Source organism: Pleurodeles waltl, chromosome 11 (assembly GCF_031143425.1).
Source record: "Pleurodeles waltl isolate 20211129_DDA chromosome 11, aPleWal1.hap1.20221129, whole genome shotgun sequence".
In the NCBI taxonomy this organism is placed as follows: Eukaryota; Metazoa; Chordata; class Amphibia; order Caudata; family Salamandridae; genus Pleurodeles; species Pleurodeles waltl.
This window is the reverse complement of record NC_090450.1, coordinates 708805623-708830462: the sequence shown is the minus strand read 5'-3', so window position 1 is coordinate 708830462 and position 24840 is coordinate 708805623. Positions and strand designations below refer to the sequence as shown.

Genomic DNA, 24840 nt, shown 5'->3' with positions numbered 1-24840 from the left:
CTGGGACAGGCAAGACAGAAAGGTAGGACTAAAGCATTTAGGCCCTCATTCCAACCCGGGCGGTCATCGACCGCGAGGGTGGCGAATGACGGAAACACCGCCAACAGGCTGGCGGTGCTTCACACGTCATTCCGACTGTGGCTGTAAAGCCGCGGTCGCCCAGCCGGGTCCGGCGGTTTCCCGCCGGATTAGCCCCGACTGGGAGAATCCTCCATGGCGGCGATGGGGATTCCGACCCCCTTCCCGCCAGCCTGTTTCTGAAACAGAAACAGGATGGCGGGAACGGGTGTCCTGGGGCCCCCTAACAGGGCCCCATTAAGCTTTTCACTATCTGCCTAGCAGACAGTGAAAAGCGCGACGGGTGCTACTGCACCCTTCGCACACCTGCAACACCGCCGGCTCCATTCGGAGCCGGCTTCTGTGTTGCAGGCCCTTTCCCGCTGGGCCGGCGGGTGCTTCCTTGGCGGGCGCCCGCCGGCCCAGCGGGAAAGTCAGAATGGCCCCCGCGGTCTTTTGACCGCGGAGCGGCCAATTGGCGGCTTAAGTTTGGCGGGCAGCAACCGCCGCCCGCCAAACTTGGAATGACCCCCTTAGTCTTTATTCTATGTCTGGCCTGTCCTGTTGTTTTGCATGGACTTGTAAATATATATTTGTATTTTGAATAACATTAGCTATTAGCAATGGTGGAATCCCCCCACCAACACCCTCATGCCCCCTCCCTTACTCTTTTCTCTCCACTTTCCTCTGCTGGGAGCATGCAGCGTAAATTACTTTATTTCAGACGTCAAACATTCAAGTGAAAGGAGAGCATAACTTTCAACTCGGATTTCCAGAGTGACCTGATCTTTATCCCAGTGGTCAAAGTGGGTAGTTTCTGCAGGGCATGGCATGCCTATACCTTTTTAAATTTTAGGAAAACCATTCTCTTACTTTTAGTGAAAAGACAACCGTCCCCGGACGGTTAATTCTGACAGTTGACAAGCAGAAGTGGATTGGACGAGGAAATAGGGCATTCTGCCGGTGCAGAGGCGCATTGGTTGAGGCCAGATGTGGGCTGCTTTTTTCCTACCTACTTGTAAGGATGTTAGAGACCGTTAGCCTGCCATCGTCACAAAAAGAATGACAATGGACCCGTCGGACCAGTCACAACAAGTGGTACGCCTCCTCCCACCCCTCCTGAGGCCACAACAGGGAGGTCTCGCCACAGGAGATGCTGCTAGTGACAAACAGAGGTGTCAGTGCCCTAAGAGGGGGGCAGAGTCGAGGCAATGCCAATCTTCATAAAGGTGATTTCAGTTCACAGCGACAAAACACGGGCGATTGCAGATACTAATTTCTTTAAACTGACAATACTTGTCCTTTTGTTTGGTACTGTGGTCTTTCATACTCATCAGAGATGTGCATCAACTAAGCCGTATTGCCACCGAAACTGATTCTGCCAGCGCGCTAAATTTTTCATCCTTTTATTTTAGCCAAGCTGTTGTAATGTTTTACGAATAAGTATGAACAGAGAAGCAAAAATCTTTCTCTTATCTGAGGTAGAATGTTTGCTTGTTTGCTAAAAAATAAACAGCAGCTTCTGTTGGGGTATACCTGAGGGGAGGAAGCGGCTTTATAAATGTAAATGCTATTGTTGTCTTTGCCGATGCTGTGATAAACTGGTACAACTGGAAATCACATTGCCGCTACGCTCTTGACTGAACTCCCAACAGTCACAGATAGGCTCCTCATGAAGGGAATCCAGTACAAATAATGCAGCAGGCACTGTAGCACCGAGTGCCGGAGAAGTAAGGAGCCAACTGCACCTGAAGAATGTCCTTTTATGCTCAAGGCTCAACTTAAACCTTTTTACACATTTTGTAATGGCTTATCTTTTACTGCGTGTAAAGTTTAAAATGACTTAAATATTCATAGTGCTTTCTGTCACAGACGTGGACCTTGTAACACTAAACATACACAAGTCACTCTTCCTCAATGCACCAACTAGGATTCAATTCTGTTGCTTTCTGGTTACACCCACAGGCCTCTGCAGTGCATTACCCAATAGAGGTTTCATAATGTACAATCGCGCATTGCACACTGATTAACTTAACTTGCGTTTATTTTTCATTTAAGAGGAGTGATATTAGGTACGTAACTACTTGAAGACCAAAAAAAGGTTACAGCATATTTTTAATCACGGTTGACTCCGCCCCCACGCTCGCTCACCCGGCTCCCATTGCGCACAGTATCAGAGTTCCCTTCCTGTTTTTTAAATGCACTTCGACCACTGCTTTATCCCAAAAACCGGGGCATGTATTTAAAAGGAAGAAAAGTGTCGAGACACCAGGACAGTCCTGTGAAACCGGGACTATCCCGGGGAAATCCGAATCGTCTGGTCACCCTAGCTCCGAAAGACTTCAGTCCTCTTAGAAAATCACTCTGAAAGAAAAGGGTGGAAGGCAGACTGTGCGAACATTACTGTACCGCATATGCCTTCTGTGAAGAAACGCACTACATGTGTGCATGTCATTTTATGCGTATGAGACCGTTTAATCCTATGTCAGGTGACACAATGTAAAGCTCTGTATTCAACCCTTCTTCGAAGGAAAATACACTATAGAAGAACAGTATTCCTACAGGGAGAGGGCAATTATTCTGTGCTATGGGCCCGCCCCACTCCAAATCCATCCTTTGCGCCTCTGTCCCTCGCGCTGGGGGCAAGCCTGTTTTCTAGGCTCGAAGCCAAAACACAAAAAGTATCATAGCAGGCCTGCGAGCGTGCTCTCTGATCTCAGGGTGGATTAAACGGAAATGCTCAAGCGTGTGACGAGGTTTAGGATTGTGAACCGTAACGAGCATTCCCGACGCCGACTCCCGTGTCCCAAAAACCAGCTGGCCCCGCCTGAGAGGGCACTGAACGCTCGGTCTCCTTAATCCCGATAGGCAATCCCGCGGGTGCCTATCTCCCGCCAGCAGCAGGGCTCAGTCCGAGCGCCGTGACGTGAAAGGCGCGCGCGCTGTTAGCTTCGATGCTTCCCAACGGAGCTGCCGCCGAAGCCGCTTTATCTGCTCCTGGCACACGGCAGCACGATCCAGGCTCTCCGCTCCATGCACCGTGCCCCAGGCCTTATGCACCTGCGGCTGCGTTGAGCAATAACCCTCCCTGCACATAAATATAGTGTGCAACAAAACTACAAATCAAAACTACAAGTACCACAATGCAATGAAAAAAAACACGATGCTTGGCATCTGTGGATGACTCGGAAGTGCCCCTAAAATGGTCAGGTCTCCTCAGCGTCTCTAGTCTTCTTACACCAGCAGGGTGGAAATCAGCTGCAGCACTACGGAGAAATGAAATGGGGGCTCATCTGTGTTTGGGATAGGTGAAGAGCGCGCACAGCACAGCAGGCTTTAGGAGAATAGGAAGATAGAGACTACACAGGGCCTGCAGGAGGCGTAAACTAGTCGAGGGTCCTTTTCTGCCTTCACTAATCTTGTGTGTGACCAGAGGTCTCTATCTCTGACTCCTTACCCCAGACCCTGAGATGACAGATTCACACATTTGATCTCAGAGATTACCATGATGAGGGATGCCCGTAGCTAAAACGACATACCTTTCCATGCAGGTCTGTGTTCAGTAACATGACAGCGCAGGTGAGGGTGTGCACAGCATCTAGATGAGAAGAACATGGATGGAACCATGAGGAGGAACACATACGCTCACAAGTCAACTTTTATCACAGAACAGAAAAACCAAAGATGCAAATATGCAAAATAAATTTAGGATATGAGGGTAATGCAGGGGGAGGAATGAGTTAGACGAAGGGGAGTGCATGAAGAAGCTGAGGAAGGGGAGCACATGAAGAAACAAACAAGTTACTTACCTTCGGTAATAACTTATCTGTCAGAGACTCTCTCTAGCTGCAGATACCTCACCTTAGAATATTCCCCAAGCGTCAGACTGAATCCGGAACTTCTGGTGAGCAGTACCCCTGTGCGCGGTAGGTGGCGTCATTTGGCTCCACATGCCATCTTTCGCACCAGAAGTGACATGCAGATGTGCCTAAATAGATGCCATCCCAGCGGGCTGACATCAGTATCTTTTCAAAACATATCACGTCAGAAGTGCAGAGCCACGAAGAACAACGACCACCAGTGCGTTAAGCTAGAGCCCTTAAAAGGGAAATTAGCTCTTTTCTCGGAAATCCCTTGGCAGAGCGAGGAGGAAGGGTGTGTTGGTAAGGAATCTGCAGCTAGATAGAGGTCTACCCAATAAGGCGTTACTCAAGGTAAGAAACTTGTTAATTTGATACATATTTATAGCAGCAAACAGCAGATTCCTCACCTTAGACTAGATTACCAAGCAATACCTCAGTGGAGGGGGTACTGCGATTCAGGTCAGACTAATAAGGCCTGCAGGACTGAACGGGCAAAGTGGCCATCATGCCGGACCTGACTTTCCAGGCAATAGTACTTCGTGAACATGTACAGGGAATTCCACATTGCTGCCTCAGAGATATTTCACCTATCCAGACACTGGCCTTGTCTCCTCCTCTACCATGATTATGGAGGAGGGTGCCTCATTCGCAATGGTGGTGCGGAGGGTGGCTGAGGTCTTGGATCTTACACTTCCCTCAATGGTATTCAAGACAAACATCTTGGCGGAGATGCTTCAGCTAGGAGATTGCCCCCACTGAACAATTACTCCATTCACTGAAGCCCATACCTGTGTCCTAATTGGAGCCTGGTCCAAGCAATGCACATGGGCTCCTGTTTATAGGAAAATTGTCTGCCACACACTAGGGACATGACGTACATCTATGCTTGTACCTTTGTGACCTGCATCTGTGAGAATGAGTAGTGGTGCTAAAGGATTGCTGATGCATATACTCGTAAATGCCTTTCATGAAAAGCCTCCTTTTTCTGCAAGCCCTTCTCCCGTTCTGGGATGCTATTGCAGAGATGCCTCCTGTTTCCTTGTCTTCATCCCCAGTGTCTCTGGGTAAATATGCCTGCCTGTGCAACCACCAAGCAGGATTTCAGAGCTGTATATAGGTGGTTGTGAAAACACCAGGAAGTAGTGAAAAACAGCCAGTGTTATAGTATATATAGGGCTCTGTCACAATCATATAAGAGGTGGCTAATGGGACATAAGGTTAGTTTAAATTCAGTGTATGCCGGATAACAGGAACACATATGGGTAAAAATTAGGGAGTTGTGCATTGACTAGTAATCTTGACAAAGCAGGCAACATTTAGCAGTTTAAGATACAAAAAACAAAAACAACTGAGGTAAAAGCTAGGATGTAGTGTGTATGGATTACCAACTACCAACATCCAGAAATACATATTTGAGTAGAATAAAGCAGCAATTTGTGTGGGGTACAGTTTGCAATAAAGTGGGGAATGGTTTGTAAATAGTCAGGAGTGCAAGTACAAAGCCATTTGAATATGTAGAATAGCTTAAAGTAAAATGCTTAATATAAGGCACTGTAGCTCACAGTCCTGCAATAACTAGTAGATGTGAAATAGCAGATAACATTTCGCAGTTTAACCTACATAGTGACTGTTAAGTACCAACCATCAAGGAATCAATGTGTAAACTGAAGAAAGGAGCAACTTGTGTGAGGCATAGTTGCTCATGCAAAGTGGTACTCACAAATACAAGGAGTAGATTGTAAATAATCACAAGTACAGAAATAAAAGCACCATAAATTTAATGAAGACAGAGTAAGACAAAACAACATTGCATAAGACACCATTAATAAAGAGTCCTCGGAGGGTAAAATGTAATGATAAGCAACTGGTAGTGCTGTGCATGATACGCATCAGTCACAGTTTGTTATGAAGGTGAATAGGTTGATAGCGGCACACAAGGCGCTATTTAAGCAGGCAGGGGTAAAAGTGTTCCTCAGCTAGCAGGTTCTTGAGGAGGATTTTTAGGCATTCCATACTCTCGGGACATTGCCAGAGAAGAATCTGCACACTGTGGATTTTTTTCTGAAATGAGGATGAAGAGAAACCATCGATCTTTGTAGTGGATTGAGCAAGATGCACAAGAAAAGAAAAGTATCTGGGCAAAGTATTTTGGAGTGTGGTGGTTCAGAACTTTAAAGATGGGGCATGCAGTTCTCATGGTACAGCATGCTTCCCCTGAGAGTCAATTGAGGTTAGGAAGTGCAGAGGTAATTTGATCCCATATGTCTGTACTTGGGAGGAATATGGATGACACACACAGCACTGCTCTGAGAAGGGCAAATCAACTATTTGGAAGTCCAGAGATTTCGGAGGAGCTGAAGTGCAGAAGAGAGACTACCATGGCCTCTATTCCAAGCTTCAAGTCCTCAAAGGAGAAAATGTTTAAGCTTCTTGAGTTTTTGAAGGTGGAATCTGGTAGATTTAACAATGGCTTTTATAGGTTTTTTAGGGTGAGCTTGGAGTCATGAAGGAAACGTAAAGATTTAGCAGAGATGGCCATATATGGGGTATTATCGACTGAATTTAGAGATTCAAGAGAGAAAATCAGGGCGGGGTTAGATCTGGATGCAAAGAGAAGAAATTCAGTTGACAGCACAAAACATTCTTTAGAGGAGCGGATAAATATTTCCCATTTCTGCTGAACTCTACTTCCTACATAAAATAGTTATATTTTAGTTTAATGAAATGGTTTTTAGTGCAAGTGAATTTTCTTTTATAAATCAGGAAAACTGTGCATCATAAATAATTCCACTGCAGATTCATGTCCTTACACGAGGTGTGTCCTAACATCTAACACAAAGATGGGTGTTGTTCTTTGGCTAAAGGGCTTTGTGATGTAGTCTCTCCTGGTTTGAGTATTACAGAGTTCTAAGATGGCCACTCATTGCTATGCTGTGATTGACTACCCTGCCCACTGTTTCACGCACAGAAACTCAGACTTTTCTGCAAGTCTCTTTACTGATGTCAACATCCGCTCCCTTGCCTACAGCCTGTCCTCTCTCACTTTTTTCTTAAAATGAATTCATACAGACTTCCTTTTTATGCTGAACTTAATTTTTCAGTGTAATTTGTTGGATGTTTTGTAGGAAACTCTATATGATGTCTTATTCTTGTGTAAATGTTAAATAGTGTACTTCTGAAACTGTACGTGGCATTCCTGTAATTTCTCACACAAAGATGGCTACAACTGTTTGGCTAAAGAGCTTTGAGGTAAACTCTATCCAAATCTGAGTATTATGGCTAACTAAAATGGCCCCTCCATGCTGAGATTTGCTGATCTGCCACATTTGAGTATTTGTTTGTGACAATGCCAAATGTACAAAGCATTCTTGTGGTCTCAAATGCTTCAAATAAGAGTTTATGAATGTGCAAATGATGTTTGCAGTGTACTGAATCCATTTTATAAGTCAGTAACTTTATTCTGACTCTTAATATTGGTATAGAAATTAATACGGAATCTCTATTTGGGAGGGGCGTGTTGCAGACATTCCTTCAAAACTGTGATTTCTATTGATATGTATCAGTGGTTTATGACCGAAATAATGGTTATACAGCAATGAAAAGGTATTGCTTCCCCAAGTTGTGATGGTAATGCATTTTCAAATGTGAAGGGGTGTCTATGGCAACCCTTCTTCTTTGTGTATGTTAAAAAATGGGAAGTTGGCAGTGGTTCACTGCTGACTCTCTAACAAACTTTTTAAAAATAACAAGCAAACATTTATTTTTAAAAACAGTCTGTTTCCTTTAAGGAAAACAGGTTGCATTTTAAAAACGTTTTCTTTTTTGAAAGGTAACAAAGACCTGGTGGTCAGTGGAACCATGGAGTCTGGCAGACTCCCATTCCTGTCATGGCCTCTAAGAGAATGAGTCACAATTTACTACCTATCTCATGAATATTAATGAGGCAGATTGGATTGATACCCACCCAGAATGTGAATTTACCGAATCAACCTATCTGTACAAATGTCAGTTTGGAGAAATTATTTATTGGTTGCAAATTGTGACCAGTGTTTTGCTAGCAATAAATAGTACACCCTGCCAAAACCTTTTCTTCACATTCTGCAACCGTTCTACCACCTGGGTGTCCTTTTGGTAAGAACATCTAAAGTAAAGGATGACTCCACTGTTTGGCACTCGTAAGGAGGGAGGCCTTGGCCATATTCACTGCTTCTCCAGTGAAAAGCCACCCCTCTCATCGAAAGAAACCTAAAAGGCACCATTTTTTAGACCTACCGAACATTTACATTTTCTTCCTGGAAAAGAGTTGCTAATATACAGCAACCTTTAAGAAGATTCATACTTGTTCTACAATTTTTATGTTTGCTTAGTTTTTGCTTAGTTTTCTTACTTTCTGACCATTTTCTTCTTCTTTCCTTTTTCTCAATTTCCCTATCCTCTCTTTTTCTCTCCCTTTCCATCTAATTCCTCCTATAGTCTAAATTTCTCTGTCGCTTTGTTGCTCCATTTCAGGCCTTATTTTCCTCTATCTCCCTTTCTCCTGTCCATAATACACAGAGTTCTTCCTCCAGTGGAGTTCAACATCCTCCTCTCTACCTTCTAGCCATCCCTCACTCTTTCCACTCATTCTTTCCTCCACCTATTTAATCCTATATTGCTGTGGCATCCAGCCTGGCGGTCAAGGTAAACTGCGGAAGTTTAAGGATATCTTTATGTGGCGCCTTCCCCACGTTACAGAATACTCCTCTATGGTTTATTAATGCCTCTAACGGGTTGCTCCTCTGTTGCTCCTAAGCAGGCTCTATATAATACACTTTTTGATGCTCACATGGCCTCCAAAGGGTTGTGCCTCTGTAGCTCCTGGGTAGACTCCATATAATACTCTTGGGTGTTTGACCAGTGTCTCCAAAGGGTTGCTCATCTGTTGTTCCTGTCATTCTGATACGAATCACTATAATACTCCTTAATAGTTTAACAGTGCCTACAATGGGTTGCTACTCTATCCCCCCTGGCTAAACGTCCTACAATGCATCGTGGTGGTTTAGTAGTGCAAACAATGGAATGCCCCTCTGTTAATCCTGACTAACCTTCATATAATGTACAATGATGGTTTATCCGCGCCTCTAAAGGATCGCTCCTCTCTCGCTCCTGGGTAACCTCTTGATAATGTAGTGTGTAGGTTTAAAAGTGCATTCAGCAGGTTCCTACTTTGTTACTCCTGTATAAATTCCATATAATGCACACTGGTGGTTTAACCATGCCTCCAATTTGGTGCTTTTCCGGCACTCCTCAGTAGAATTCTTCAAATGCTCTTTGGTGGTTTAACAACACTTTAAAGGTGTCCCACTTCTTTTGTTCTTGGGTAGACTCCATATATTACTTCCTGGTGCCTTAACAGTACCTCTACTGAGTTGATCTAGTCTTGTTCGGCTGTCGCTTGTAAGTAAATTCTGTATAATGCTCCATGTTAGCTTAACAGTGCCTCCAATAGTTTAGTTCCTCCGATGTCAGTGGTGAGCTCCATATACCACAATCAACCCCAATGATGGGCAGCAACCAGAAGATGGCAATTTGTTTAGTATTTGGGGATGTATTTGAACACAGTTTGTACCATGCCTAGTTGCAAATATCTTCTATTTAACAATATAATGTAAGGAGAACACAACAACTCGTAATTTTATACAAAACTTGCAACTTTCATCTTCGTGCATAAAGAAGAAAAACAAAACAACAGCCAACATGTGTTTTGCCCTGCAGCAGCGCTCAGGGCTTGGCCTTCTTAAGGCTGACAATACTGCGAGCATAGGAGCACTGAATGAAGATACAGAATATGCTCTAATGTTTGTAAATTTAGCCTTGTGAGTACCAGTACACAATTGTGAACATACATGTGAACCACAAACAACAATGAGTGAACGTTACTCACATCAGTCGTATATCTAACTGAGAGAAACCCTCCTTAACTAGGGACAGGGCTTCATGGGAAAGTGCGAATCTATGGATTGTCGTTGTTTTTACTGAAACGGCAGTCCATCGCTGGAGACCTACCCCGGTGTCCCATTCCCGAAAACTCTCAGTTTCTCTCAGTTAGATATACGACTGGTGTGAGTAACTTTCACTCATTGTTGTTTGTTTATCAGACACACACCAAGTGCAATTTACACTTTAAACTTAGGAGATGGATAGTATATATAGTCCTGATGAAGCGCCAAGTGATCCGTTAGGTCTTGAAAAGGCGCAAAACATGTTGACTTACTGTAGTGGATGAATAACATTTATTTTTCCCCTTTCTTAGTAGAGTGTGGGTTCATTATTTCCTTTTCACTCTACACTGGTTTTTTAATCTTGTCCGACTCCTGTCTCGCTTAAATAAAAATCTGTTTTTTGAGTTGGAGTCCGAGTCAATTTTATCTCGTATTGGTTCTCTCCAGCTTTTCTTTTTTTCCTCTTCCATGACATATAGGTTTAAATTGACTCCTATTTTTCACACTTTGGCACAGACTAAATATCTCCAGCAAAGAGCCCCTTTGAAGGGCCTGTCAGACATTGCAGTGCCGGTCTGACATGGAGCAAGCCCAATGATGAAGCATGACATTGCACAAGACGTGTGAGGGCTTTTGCTCCTTTTTTTAGGGATGCCTGAGAGACCTGTGTTTTCCTGAGTAAGATATAGACGAGTGTGCTGTTACAGCTTATCCATTGTTTGATTGTTATCTGGGTCCCTGTATCTCTAGAGAAAGATTTGAGTTTGTTATGGTCAAATTTGCAGATGGAGAAGTTATGACATCAGTAAAAACCAGGTGGTTTGGTCAGAAAAGAGATGCTATTTCTGCATTTGCTCTCAAATTCAGAAGTGCACAGTATTTGTTTTAAGTTAGGGCTCATTAAAAACCCAACTGAGGTTGTTCTGAGATCCAGTTAGTCAGAAAAGGATTGCTGGTAAGGAGGTGCCAGTGTTTCTTAAGTATTTTGTGGATGTGTTGAGGACCATTATGGAACTGTGTTATAAATCTCAAGTCGTCCATTTTAGTTGTACAGTTGGTGGCTTCTCAGCTAGTAGTGTGTGGTGCAAGGTAGAAGAGATAGTCTTGGCCATACACTCTAGGTGATGCTTTTTATAAATGTGTTGTTGTAGTCTGTTGATCAGTTCTCCAGATTTTTCCTTGAAGTTGCTTTCCCGGGAGCAGTTTCTACGTATGCTGAATATCTCTAGTGGATCTGGTTTTCAGTCCAGCATAGCATTCAACATGATCTCTCACAGCGGTGTGGTAGAACTTGGCAAATGAGAAAGAGCAACAAGAAACACCAACTTTACGGGAAAGAGGAGGGTTGGTGCCAGCAGTTATAAACTCCAGACTGGATAACTACAACCATTTCTATACTGCACTCCTTAAGAAAAGCTCTCGAACCTAACAAAGGTCTAAAACACATGCCAAAACATGACAATGCACCAAACACAATATAGCATTAAAAACCACAGTTCATGGCTATGTTGTTTGTTAAAGACTGTTGTCCAAGTTACATACCCAAGCCAAAGTATGGGCCTAGAACAAGGCATATGGCCTTTAACTAATACTATAGTCCAAGGCAGACAGGATATAATGATATTTGAAGGTTCCACCCATTAAGGGCAGCATTTTCTAAATTAGAGAGAAATAGAAAGACAAAGATTGGAATGTAGGAGCAAAATGCCTATACCAGCTATTAGACTTCTGGCTCTTCAATGGCGGCCTAACAGGTGCTCTCAGCATTCCACTGTTCTAAAAGACATTGCAGCATGGACTCTTGTTAACTCACTGTCTTAAGTCCAAGATGTGTTTGTGACCGAACTAGAAAAGATCCAATGCACAGCCTATAAGAAGTTGTTCCACCTCCCTTCTCACACTGATCAGGTTGGAATTTGGTCTTCGTCAGTAAAAACTTGAAAACATGGTCACCTTGGCAAAATGCTACTTTCAGATAACAGCCGCACCTGGAAACACTAGGAAGACCCTAATAAAAACAATCTTCACAGGCGCCAACAACCCCTGCGCCACAAGTCTCACTGCAGCTAATAAAAGCCTGCAACTTGCAGTGGAGAACTGGGATATAAGTACGACAACTACACAAGTATTAAATCTGTAATAAAAAAACAACGGTACCACTGTTCACAAGAAATGGAGATGGAAGCCCTCCTAGCTAAAGCCTTACATGAGTCTTTAAAGGTGCCTCAATTTGTACAAATCAGCCAAACTCCAGCTCCACCAGGCACTGGGAAAACATGCTCTAAACCAAATTCTATCAGCAAGACTAGTGCCACTCCCACTTAGAGAACTGACTCCAACCTGGAGATCCCTTGAAACCATCATTCACTGCAGACTGTGGAATTATAGAAGGGAATTACTGGCGTACATATTACTTTGCTGAGCGGCATTGTTACACGCTCGCCGAACCTTACTGAGGCCTATCTTCCTGCAACAGGGCAGCCGCTCGGTCAAAGAGGCTGTTTCTCTCTTATGTACTCTGGAATCAGTTACTGATATGTCCAAATTCGATAAATTCATATAGCAAGCCTGCTATCTGTTGAAGGGTAAGAATGGCCAACAGCCCTAGCAGTACACACAAAGACCTTGCACAAATTAGCGCACTTTGATAAAGTGGCTTGCACGTTTATACTAAAGACTTTCATTGCTGTCTGCGCTTCATATGTCGTTGCCCTCTAGATGTTATATTTTAGATTTTGCACTCGAGTGTAACTGGCCACAATCTGGTGAACATAACTTTGAACTTATCTTCCAGTTGTATCTTTGACGTCACTATGACCGGCATTACCTTGTGCTGCTTTTCACTGATGCTAACATCGTTTATTTTAATAGGTGCCAGCACTTGAATGTGCCCTAGGAGATATATAATTTTTGCGATAATGCGCTTTTTAGCATGACATTTCATATTTCCACAAATATTGTAGTGATTTTAAGTAATCACACAATACAATTTGTCACTGTCATAAGGCCCAAGGTTAGGTAGTCTGTACCTACAGCCATCTGAAAGAATGTGAAGGACTCTCTTAATACATAGGATCATCACTGGGGTTACCCCCTTCATAACTGAGACTAGGAAATGCTTCCTTGGATTCCGCAAGGGTTAGATGACTCTCTCTTTCTGAGCAGCATACAATAAGGAAGGAGTCTACTTCAGCCTTTCAGCTCGTTAAACCGGCTGTCAGCCTTGGCAAGTCAGGCGATGTAATCCCGACAGTCACCCACAACTTTCAAGGAAGACTTCCAGACAACAAATGTACACCATAATTGCACCACAATACCCAAGGATACATTGGACAATTGCCTTATTTGGTCTTATCCGCCCTCATCACTGATTCACTTGCAATCCCTGTCCCATTTATAAAACAGTGTTATGAATCTGCTGTCAGTGGTATACAGTGCTTCACATGACCTCGGATATAAATGCATTTGAGGCAGGACAATCCAATTATGTCTGCAGTTATGGAGATACTCTTGGAAAGGAAAAGCAGGTGGCTCATGACACCAGGCAAAAAAATCAGCATTTAATAGCGTTTAGTGATGAGCAAAACGTTGCGAGTGCCTGTCTTTCAAGGAATTTTAAGAGGAACAACAGAGAAAGTCCTGTTATAAAGGAGCTGCTGTGAAACCCCGTTTGAAGAGGAGAAAATCAGGGAACACCTTTTAAGGCATGTACTCACCTGAAGATGGTAAATTATAGATTTCCACGGGGAGAGTCTCCTTGCTTCAAGTGTATAGCAGCAAAGATCATTAGGAAAAGTGGATCGCAGTAAACAAGAGGCTCATAGGCAAGAAAGGGGTCTGGGTCTCTAGGGTAAAGAGGCCTTTGAGGTGAAAAAAGAAGGGCTCGAAGCTACAACAAAGGGTGAGCAGAAGGATAGGAAATGGATCTAATAGAGGCGAAAGGGGGCTGGGGGTCACAGAATGAGGGATCCTTGGAGACTCAATGGGGATAGAAAAAGCAGGGAACACATGTACAGCAAAAGTATAGGGCACAGCTACTGTACTGGGAGGAGGAGAAGGTAAGACAAGGCGGGTCAGGGTGATGAGCCAAGAAAGCATTCCAAGTAGACCCTGCCGTACATGTGCTCACCTGCTGAACTGAAGACCTCGGGATTGCAGACATAGTACCGATGAGAGAACTGCTGCAGAACACGCTCTCTCTCTTGAGTTTCTCCAGTCAGCACCAGGACCTTCAGAAGTGACCTGAGGGTGGAGGAAATAGAATTCAGCACAATATCCTTTACAGACCCAGAACATACCTGCAAAATTCCAAGTGGAACTTCAAAACATTATAGGAGAATGGCCTGCTATGTCAGGTAACCAGGACATTTGTCAAAAAGCCACTGTGCCTGAGGTCGTTAGGCCTGGTATTCCACTCTCCCAGGTTTTGGAAGAAGTAGCTTGTCAGTAAATTTCCCTGAAGCCAGCCAACAAAGCTACTACCAAGAGCGACCAACTTTTTTAAATATTTTTTTTTAACAACTGGGCATTAGTTACCACTGCTAGATATAGAGAAACTGCATAATTGACTGCTGGTATCTCGGAACATCAATACCATTTTCCTAAACCCAACATAAGGCAAAAGGATTTAGCCAAGACACATTTTATCAAAGGAGCCACTGATGCAGTTCATTAGAGGTATTCAAACACTGGTTTTAAACTTATATCAGAGTAGAAATCCGGAATGGGATATTTTTCCACTACATTGTATGTTCACTATCTGAGGATAATTTTTTTCCCAATGAAGGGTCAGAAATAACTACACAGGCAAGCAATTTATTTTCAAGATATACGTGTGTTGTAAATTAACACACACACACACATATATATATATATATGATGTTATAGTTAGGTCACAAGCTCAGTTTAAACATAACTATTTAAAATAAAAAGCACTGATATTCACCCTCCATAGTTATCTGAGGTAACTATAACTTGTGCCCCCGCCATGCAAAGTATTGTCATCAATGATGTAATTTCAGATGTCGCGCTGATGTTATCAACAATGACATAGACCACGTCATAAGTGATGTGATATCTGAGGTAATAAGCACAGCAAGGCGAGGGCGCCAGTTCTAGTTACTGAGATCTGAGAAGGTCTCAGTTGCATGATGCTCAAACCAAGGAAGGAAGGGTCAGACCCTGCAGCGCATCGTCGACCGACAAAGATTAATTCTGACATCAAGATTCTGTGTAAAGTACTGGCCAACCGTCTACATCCAGTAATATGTGGGCTGGTCCACCCTGATCAATTCGGCTCCCTCCCTGGGTGGAGTACAAACCCGGGATTAGTGCTGTCTGACACATGTACGGCATGAGGTGAAGGGTGCCTAGGAAGAGGCGGCCTTGGGCTCCATCCATATCGAGAAGGCCTTCAACACCATGGACTGGGTGTACCTCCTGGGAGTCATGGAGGCAATGAGATTTGGCTCGAGATTTCAGGCATTGACCTGCCTGTTGTACACTGAGCCAGGAGCGCGGGTCCGAGTTGGGAGCTCTGTTCGAATAGGTGGAGCAATGAACGTGGGATCCGACAAGGCTGTCCTTTGTTGCTGTAACTGTTTGTCCTTTGTTGCTGTAACTGTTTGTCCTAGCTGCGACTGGGGGATAAAGCTGGGATGCAGCTTGCATGTAGTCTCCCTCTATGATGATGATGTGTCTGCTTGATGGCCCCAAGGGAACGTTTACCAGTCCTGTTGCGGCTACTGGACAACTTTGGTGAGCTTTCTTGCTTTGGCTCAATAGGGAAAAACATCATTGTTATTCCCACTGGCTGCGCTGGTGGGGGTACCGGGGGTGAACTTCCCCAGATCCAGGGCTGCGTTTGGAAATAGGCCAGTTCTGGTACCCTGGAGTAATAGTAGTGCATACTGAAGCGGAGCAACAGCGGCATAACGTAGAGTGCATTCTGATTTTGCTTCACGGTTCAGTGAAATTCTGGAACACTCTTCCACTCTCGCTCATGGGCAGAATAGAGGAGCCAAAATGGTGTTGCTGCTGCTGTGTCTATATACTATTCTGAACTCACTGTGCCTGCTCCGGGTGGGGATCTTCCAGCAAGCCCTTCTCAGGTCGCTCTTGTGGGCAGGGATATGGAGTAGGGGGGCCAGGATGACCATGATGCGGGGTTACCTGGATGGGGCCCTAATCTGGAGTATTACCATTATGCATCCCATTTCCAACATGCAGCCAGTTGGTTAGCTAAGGGGATAATTGGGAAAAAGGCATCCTAGGGGGTTGGTTGAGGATGGTGATCTCCCAAAGATGCTGGTGGCAGGCTTGAGAGTGCCCTGAGGGGTGCAGCAGTCTAGCAGAGTGTGGTCACAGTTCCACAGGGGGCTCCCATTATGGGTGCTGGCCCTGTTTCGCCAAGTGCAGGAGGTCTCGATGTTTTAGGTGTGGCAGGTGGGGAGGGACCTGTATCCCAATGAGTTCTCCATTTCCTTCCAGGGCACGCAACAACAGTTTGGCCTGGGTGCTGAGCAACTTTTGCAGTATGCAACCATGGCGGAGAAAGTCAAACAGGTCTGGGTCTCCTTTCTGGCAGCGCCTCCAGACTCTGCGTGTTGGGGGCGCTGTTGACAATGGGTGCAGACTGCCACCTAGTATCCCAGATGCATAGAGTGCTTCAGGTAGATAGCATGGGTGGACAGCTGATGGTGCGGTGGAGCTAGCAGGAGGATTTGGGTGTACCTTCCAAGGACGTGGAGTGGGGTAGGATTTGTGCACTACTGAAAACAGTATCTAGCAACGCTAACTTTCATCTGATGCATTTCAGTTTTTTACATTACACTTATATCACCCCAGTAAAGTTGCACAGGTACGATGTGGGTTGGTGTTTTACTTTTACTAATAACCGAGCTGACAAAAATCTCTGGAATGCACTTCTTAGTTCAAAGAAGACATTTATTATTACTTCACCGCAAGGCTCCTAAAAAAATGAAGGAGATTAGTAGGTTGAAAACACACATTTAAAAATAGTCACAGCAATGAAAGGAAAATACATCAAAATGATTCTCAGCTACAATGTACACAGCAAATATATGTGATTATATTATAGCATAATTGCAAAGCAAAGGATAAAGTAAAAAATCATCACCGTATGGCCTGTCAAGCTCTTCATCTTTCTCATGCCAGCAAGAAGATAACTCCATTCAACTGTGAGAAAGAGATATCCACCCTCACAGGACAAGTGTCAGGCATTTGACGTCCAATCCTGACCGAAGTCTTGGAAATTCCCTTGCTACTGAGCAGGGCAACCTCTTTTATAGCTTAAACAACCATGGAAAGAACCTTCTAGAAGCGCCCCCCTCTCAGATGGAAATATTCAAACATGCTGGCTACTATAGGTCAGAGTTGGAAGAAAAACATTGAAAACTGGACAGCCTTTCAAGGCTCTCCTCCCAAGGCCGAACTGTTCCCTGCATTGAAGAAAACAAAAAAAGATGTACTTTCTTATCATGAACTGTTCGTGTTCGGTGAGAGAAAATACGAAAAAACAAGCTTAGTTTACCATGTCGAGAAACACAGCTCAACTGCAGTGTCTCAACTGCAATGTCTAACACCACGATAAAGCCAATAGGCAGCTAAACTGAATACAAAATGTAATCTGCAACTGGTGAACACTGAACAACTAATATGCAAAGTGGTGCAACACAAAGTCAATGGCAAACACATCTACTTTCATTACAGTTGGGCTTCTTCCTTCCCCCAATGTAAGATCCTAGAGGCAGATTTTATGCACTTGGCATGGAGCTGCCTGGTGGAGGAGTCCTTCTGGTCCAAGGTGGTGGACAGATTGCACAGGACCACAACTTTGCAATGTGATCTGATGCCACAACAATGCTTGTTCGGTAATATACCTAAGCCTAGGAAGTGTAAGATGTCATATCACTTTCTGCAGTTGGCCTTGGTGTTGGCCCAGGGGCTGGTCGCCATCGCTTGGATGGGAGTGGGGGTGCGTGGTGAGGCTTCGTTGGCCTGGGACTTCTCGGAGTGATCCCTGGCCGAGGAATTACATCTCAGGCATGGGAGAAAGGATGACAAATTGCAGGCAGACCTGAAAGCTTGGGAGAGCTATGTGAACACTTCATAGAAAAAGAAGGGAGTCGGATGAGAGTGGTTATGAGATTGAGGGAGCTCGGTTGGACAGGGGAAGGGGAAATAAGCAGTACAGTGTGAGGACAAGACTACTGAGGGACTCTGTTTTAAGCTATGCGTCACCATGATGTGCCTCAATGTATGATTCACTGCATGTTTTAAGTCGTACACCTATATTGCGCCAAAAGTTCAAATGCTTATCTCGTTTCTTATGGACCATGTACACATTTGTTTGTTCTGTGTTGGGAGAAAATGACAACAAAGAGCTTAAAGAAAAACATTTTTGTCAGTGAATTTCTAAGGATTTTGTTATGTAGAGATATTATTGCCATACCATACTATAAAGTATAACGTCACTTTAACATTTGTTTCTTTTTTTAGTGAATTTCTCATGTAAAGTAAGATCTTGTTACCAAGCTCAATGATGTCCTGCAGCTTTTTACAACACATACCTAACTATAACGTCAATTAATGCTCTGTTTTTTTAGTGAATTTCTGTGTTTTTTTAACTGTAATGTAACAATATAAAAGGTGCCATTTTAACTCATGCAGACCTAATGGCTTTGTCAAAGGATCAGAACACCAAAATATAAAAGAAAGGCCGATTGGCTTACTCAGGGAGTTACCACTTCAACAAATGTAAAGCAGACCTATTGGCTTTGATAAGAAGTCCCTACAGTAATCCAATATATTCCCTATTCGTACACAAATCACAATGTTTAATAATTACAATTGTCACAAAACTATTTAAATTATAGCATTTATATTTAAAACATCCATTAACATATGTTTAAACCTTTTTATCATTTTATTAACCCTCTAATACCCACAAAATGCAGCCATAGAACCATACAAAAAGGGGTCCCTGCACTCGTGAGATTTAGAAGAAAAGACCAACTCTGGACTGCTTTGAAAATAATGAAAACTCTGCCTGGGTCATAAATTCAATGGCCTGGGAGACTTATGGTTAGTTTGTTTTTGTAATTTCTAGGAGGCTGATGTGCTTCCTGCAGCTCCTCACAACATGTCAGCAGTATCTTAGTGGTTTCCCTGCCCCTATTTGGGAGACCACAGAGTGAAAAAAGGCCCAAGAAGCCCTTGCAGGGCATTACGGGGCACTCTCCTGCTGGAGCAGTGAATATCAGAGCAGCAAGCTTCTCCCGCAGCTCACTGTAAATGTAGCTTTGCATCACATGTTTTTTTTTTTTTCAATTGAGGAGTCCCAATCCCACTCGAGGCACCAAGAGGTCTTCCGACCCAGCCGACACTGCTCTTTGCTGACGCATTAGCCGGCATCCCCATTCTCCCTGCCCTTCATGCTGGCAGGGTTTCTCTAGCATAGTGGCTCCCCCTTGTGAGGGGAGGTTCCCCGTTTTGCTCTGACATTGAGAATGGGGTCTTTGGCCCCATCAATAGTATGGCAAGCCCCAGCAAATAGAGTCCCTGGGACCAATAAGTTGCTTGGGGAGGGGAACACTCATGCCCACTTCCCACACATTTTTTAAAAAGCGTAATCCGCAACCCCCCAGCTCCCGGGCCCTGGCCCACATCAGGGGGATTCTTACTGAAAATGGAACAGGCACACCCTTTTTTTTTTAAAATTTACTACAATACAGTTTGAAAATCTGTTTATGGCCTTAGCGGGGGTACCTCTTGAACCCCTCCAAAAGGCCTTCGGGGTCTGGGTATCCCTACCTTGCCCCCACATGTTTTAGTTTAAGTTAGTTTCAGGACATAGAGACTGCCTCATGAGTCCTAAAATGGCTGCTCAAGATACTTGTTGATGTTAGGAAGCAGCTAATCAGATCTGTTGATCTGCTGTTCCTGCTGTACACCTGTGTCTCTAGATACTTATAGATTTTGATCCTAATAGCTCAAAAACTACTGAATTGATTTACACCAAATCACAAAAGGTACGCATTTTTGGTAAAGATCTAGCTCTCCAACCAAATTTGGTGGAATTTTGTTCAGCTGTTTTGGCTGGTTGATACTGTGTATAATGCCAGAGACCAGCCATAGTCGGTCAGGAGAATGGGCAGCAATCCTCAATTATAAGCCCTATTTTGCCAGTGGTCTCTCAGATTTCTGCACTAGACGGTAATCTGTCAAGCACAGTGTCCCTGAAGTATTTGAATCATGTTGCAAATAAGCCCTAATCGTCTGGTACTGCGTTGAGTTCATGAGTCACCATTGCTGGCCTATTTTAAGAAAACCCCTATTGCTAAAAAGGTGGATGGCAATAGCGCCCTGCACACTGTATCGTGAGTGCATCTTTGCTAAACAGCGCCACAGAGACAATAGCAAAGGGCCCCGGGCATTTGAAATTCAAGCCTATGTACATTCTTCCACGCTACCACCTATTACTGACCTATTAAGTAGCCCAGGGGTTGAGTCATTGATGTATCGGATTTTAAGGGAAAAACAGCTTCACTGGCCTTACAAGGCCACAACCAATGCTGCAGTTGACTCTTGTGGGCCCATTTGGTCTCAGTTTTTGCAAACTTTACAATCCACTGTTTTCGCTTTAAATCAGCACTCTGACAAACTGGATGTGCAAGTCAACATTAGCCACATATGTGGCGGGGATAAACTGCACATTAGACAAATCTAAATTAGATGATTGTCAGAGCGCAAGCAAGGACTAACTAATCAGTTGATTGTCAGAGCGCAAGCAAGCACTAACTTGGTCTAAGTGGCCTGTTTTTGCTCCCCGATTATAGAATGCCTGTCATCCCTTCCAACTTTTCTAAGCTTAGTTTTGTAAGAAATTAAGAGGTTTTCATCTCGTTCAGAGCCACCACTTCCATCAGGGAATGTGGGTTATCACTCCAAATTGGTACAGAAAAAATTAAAACGAATATTTCCTTCTCATTAAGAGCTTAAAAAATAAGAAGTCAAACCACCACAAAGTTGTTGGAGTTTTTCATCGAGATATTTCGATCAAAACAGACTGTCAAAAGGTTTATTCTTCTGGACCTGAGCCTATAGATATAGTTCAGTCCCCCTTATCGTCTTAGCGTTCCACAAGCGACTCATCAAAATCATCTCTGTCTGTGGTTGATCCACTAGCACAGCGTACATTATGTAAGAGAAAAAGGAGAAGACTCTGTAAACAGTGGAAAAAAAAGGCTGAGCCCCTTTCTACCTGTAAATATAAATAAATGTCAACAATTGGTCCAACACGATTTACAGCAGCAAAAGGAGTCTGTAACCCTGACATCGCCAACTGGTTCAGCTTTGGTTAGTTTGGGTGGTCTACAACCACCAAGCGAGATTATGCAAAATTTACCATTCAATAACCCAATTATGGGGGATGGAACTCTATCAGAAGAGGCACTGAGGCCCTCACGAAGTAAAATCAATGGCTCTGCGACGTCAGGCACTATAAGTTTGGAAGGAGAAAGCCATGTAAATACCCCACAAGAGTCAACAAAACACACTATGGTTTGAGAAACAATCATTTGTGATGTAGTAAGACCATGGGTTAATGTTTCGTCTGTGATGTCTCCCAAGAACCAAAGTAGTTTGCCCCCCAAGCAGACTCAATCTATAAAGGTAAGACCTTTTTTGCTGATCGCCTGGAACTGAGACAAGAGGGATCTAAAGGTGATTCTAGGCCGGTGGGCCCGACTCATCTAAGACCACCAGCCCGTCAACCAATGACTTTCCCTGAGTGTTTAACCACAAAGTTAATTTTCAATCCTGAATATCGATGAGAGGCGCTCATGACATTCTGAACGGGGGAACATTTAAAAATTATTTAAGGCAATCCCGGACTTGGGTGGCATAGGATCCGGTGATATCATCTCTACTGAATTTCTTATTTTAAGGGTCACTCAGACAGCAGAAGCCACTGTGGTGACACTAGTCTGTGTTGCCCCAGGACTGTCAATTTTGGCCAGAGAAGATATATTTTTTTTGTGGGGCTTTACGATCAGCCCCTTCAAGAATCCTGGTTATCCCTCATTGCTGTTCGATTCATTAAGTCCAAAAGCCCCTTACGAGTTGAAGCCATATTCAATCCTGAAAGGTGCTCAGGGTAGTTCCATCACACATAACAGCACAGGAAGAACTGAAGCTGGTAACTCTTTGGGGTCAAACTGGGATTGGTTGCCCGCAGCCTTAATCCATTGGCAGCCCAAATTATTTTTTTTCGGAGGCGCCCTTAATGCTGAACTACGAATCTCTGACATTATGTTCTTGGAACATCAATGGTGTTGCTCAGAAGATAAATCTGTGGACGTTTTTATTTCTAAATTACTATGAAATAATTATTCTGCAGGAAACTTTGGCGCAGACAAGTTGTCTGCTACCAGGGTAGCTAGAATTCTGGAAAGCTGCCTCCCAAGAGTATAAAAGTGGTAGAGCTAGGGGTGGGTTATCCATTTATGTTGCTGTTAAATTGAAAGGGTGAATCACACCTCTTATCCCAGAGGAGAACTAGGTACAAGGCATTAAGATCAGTAACTGGAGATTGCAGCAAACCCTATTTTTGATAAATGTTTACTCCAACCTCGGAGCAAAGGAAAAAAAGGGGGAAGTTTAACCTCCGGATTCAAATTTTCGGTGGCCTAGTTAGTGCTCAGCCTTATGCTGACACTTTGGTAACAGGGGGCTTTAAAACAGATTTGTTCCAAGAGTCCACTGACGTTCTTCAGGGACCTGATCTTTGCAATCATCTGTTGGTGCCTGAACAGTCCAAGCCAATGGGATTCCCTCACAGCTCCTTGGGTGAATATGTTGAGCTGCATTTAAACAGCATGGGATATAAAGTACTGAACCGCCGTTTACCCCAAGACATCCCTCTGAGCTGGACGAGATCTGATGGGTGGACACATTCCTTCTTGGACTGCATCATTTGTAATGTAGAAATGTTCCCTTTTATTGAAAACATTCTAGTATCCCCTTGGGCCGAGAGTGACCATCACCCCCAGACTATTGTTATAAAATCTAGCCTCCATCATCATGCTGTGGCTCAGGCTGTCAGTGGCAGAGCATGTATTGAGACTTTAAAGTGTATATAATGGAGCTCTACCACTAGTGATGTAGCAATGGCTGAATGTGTTAAATATTTTGACTCTGACAAAGCTAGCAACATGTCTCCAATTAAGTTATGGCCCAACCTCGCCTACACTCTATGGTCAATATTTCATCAACCATTTAATAATTCTATTTCAACCACACAGTTTACCACCTTGAGGGAGATACAAGGGTTAAAGAAAGCGTGTAATAAAGCTGCTAGGGTAACCCGTAAGAATCCAGACTCAAAAGTTGTATTGACTGTATTTAAGGAAATGGAGAAGGCTTACAACAGCAAGGCCATTTATGTGGAGAAACGGAGATGCTCCAACCTTTTCTGGGCAAAACTTGTCTCTTCCAGTAAGGGCTCGAACTCATGAAAATCTTGGTCCCTTTCTTATAAATCAGCAAATGGACAAAGGGGGTGTGGTAGCATTAACATCTCGGTAGGAGAATGGGCATCTTTCTTGGCCAGCCACTTTTCTGTAAGCAAGCTTGAAGACTATCGTCTGGATCGGGGGCGCACAGTCCCATTGCAGTGCTGTCCAAACTTTCACACTTACACCTTGCATTTTGAATCTGAAGCCAGGATTCCTTCTTTGCATCAACTTTGCTGTATTATCTCCAGGGCAATACGAGATGGGGCACCAGGCCCCAATGGCCTCCCATAAGTTCTGTTTAAGCAGGATATAACCTTTTGGGCATGTCGGCTTACAAACCTCTTTGACTATTGTGTGAAGTCCTCCAGACTTCCTGAGTCGTGGTGTGGTGCTATAATTCATCCATTACATAAAGGCTACTCTAGGTCGTACCCAGCCATCTATAGGCTAATAGCATTACTCGATAATGATGCTAAATATTACGCTAGTCTCCTGTTGGAATTAACCCCTTCAGCTCAGCCCAAGTTCACAAGTCTTCTATATGTCAAACGGGGTTTATTGCTGAATCTGGTACATCAACCAATTTAATTGCTCTGTCTGTTTTCGATGGATGAGGTAATGTTATCACGCTCTGTGCTTCATTGATCGTGATCACACCTGAGACACATGCATTGGCTCCCAGTCAGCAAAAGGATCACCTTCCGTCTTCTCACCCACGCACACAAAGCCCTCCACAACAAGGGACCGGAATACCTCAACAGACGCCTCAGCTTCTACGTCCCCACCCGCCCCCTCCGCTCCGCTGGCCTCGCACTTGCTGCCGTCCCTCGCACCCGCCGCTCCACGGCGGGTGGGAGATCTTTCTCCTTCCTGGCGGCCAAGACCTGGAACTCCCTCCCCACCAGCCTCAGGACCACCCAGGACCACTCCGCTTTCCGGAGACTCCTAAAGACTTGGCTGTTCGAGCAGCGATAACCCCCCATTTCCCCCCTAGCGCCTTGAGACCCGCACGGGTGAGTAGCGCGCTTTATAAATGTTAATGATTTGATTTGATTTGATTTGATTGATGTTTTGTGATTTTAAGGCAGTGTTTGATCGGGTCCCTAGGGGGACTGCGTGGACCAAATTACAAAAATGGAGAATATCACCTGTGCTCTTGGGGGCTATAATTGAGTTGCATACTGACACTTGGGTCCTCATTAAACTTGGAGGTGGCCACTCCCTCTGGAGAAAAATCCCCACAGTCTGTGGAGTAAAGCAGGGGTGTGTGCTTGGTCCCTTGCTTTTCAATCTTTTTATTGCGGATCTGTCAATTCTTCCTGATACTATTAATTGCCACTCCCCCCAAAATCAGTGGTCTACGCATCAGTCGCTTGCTTTCCGCTGATGATCTGGGAATGT

At 44.0% G+C, this 24840-nt stretch overlaps 1 protein-coding gene across 4 annotated transcripts in view; it reads right to left on the bottom strand.

The window, feature by feature from the left end:
* Positions 1-24840, bottom strand: part of LOC138266027 (PH and SEC7 domain-containing protein 4-like) — a 257026-nt gene that overhangs the window by 78938 nt on the left and 153248 nt on the right. For all 4 annotated transcript variants that reach the window (XM_069214335.1, XM_069214338.1, XM_069214336.1 and 1 more), the window contains 2 exons: positions 14031-14143; positions 3597-3655 (listed from right to left, as the gene is read on the bottom strand). In XM_069214335.1, the coding sequence (XP_069070436.1) occupies positions 3597-3655; positions 14031-14143 (172 nt within the window). The remainder of the gene's footprint in view (positions 1-3596; positions 3656-14030; positions 14144-24840) is intronic.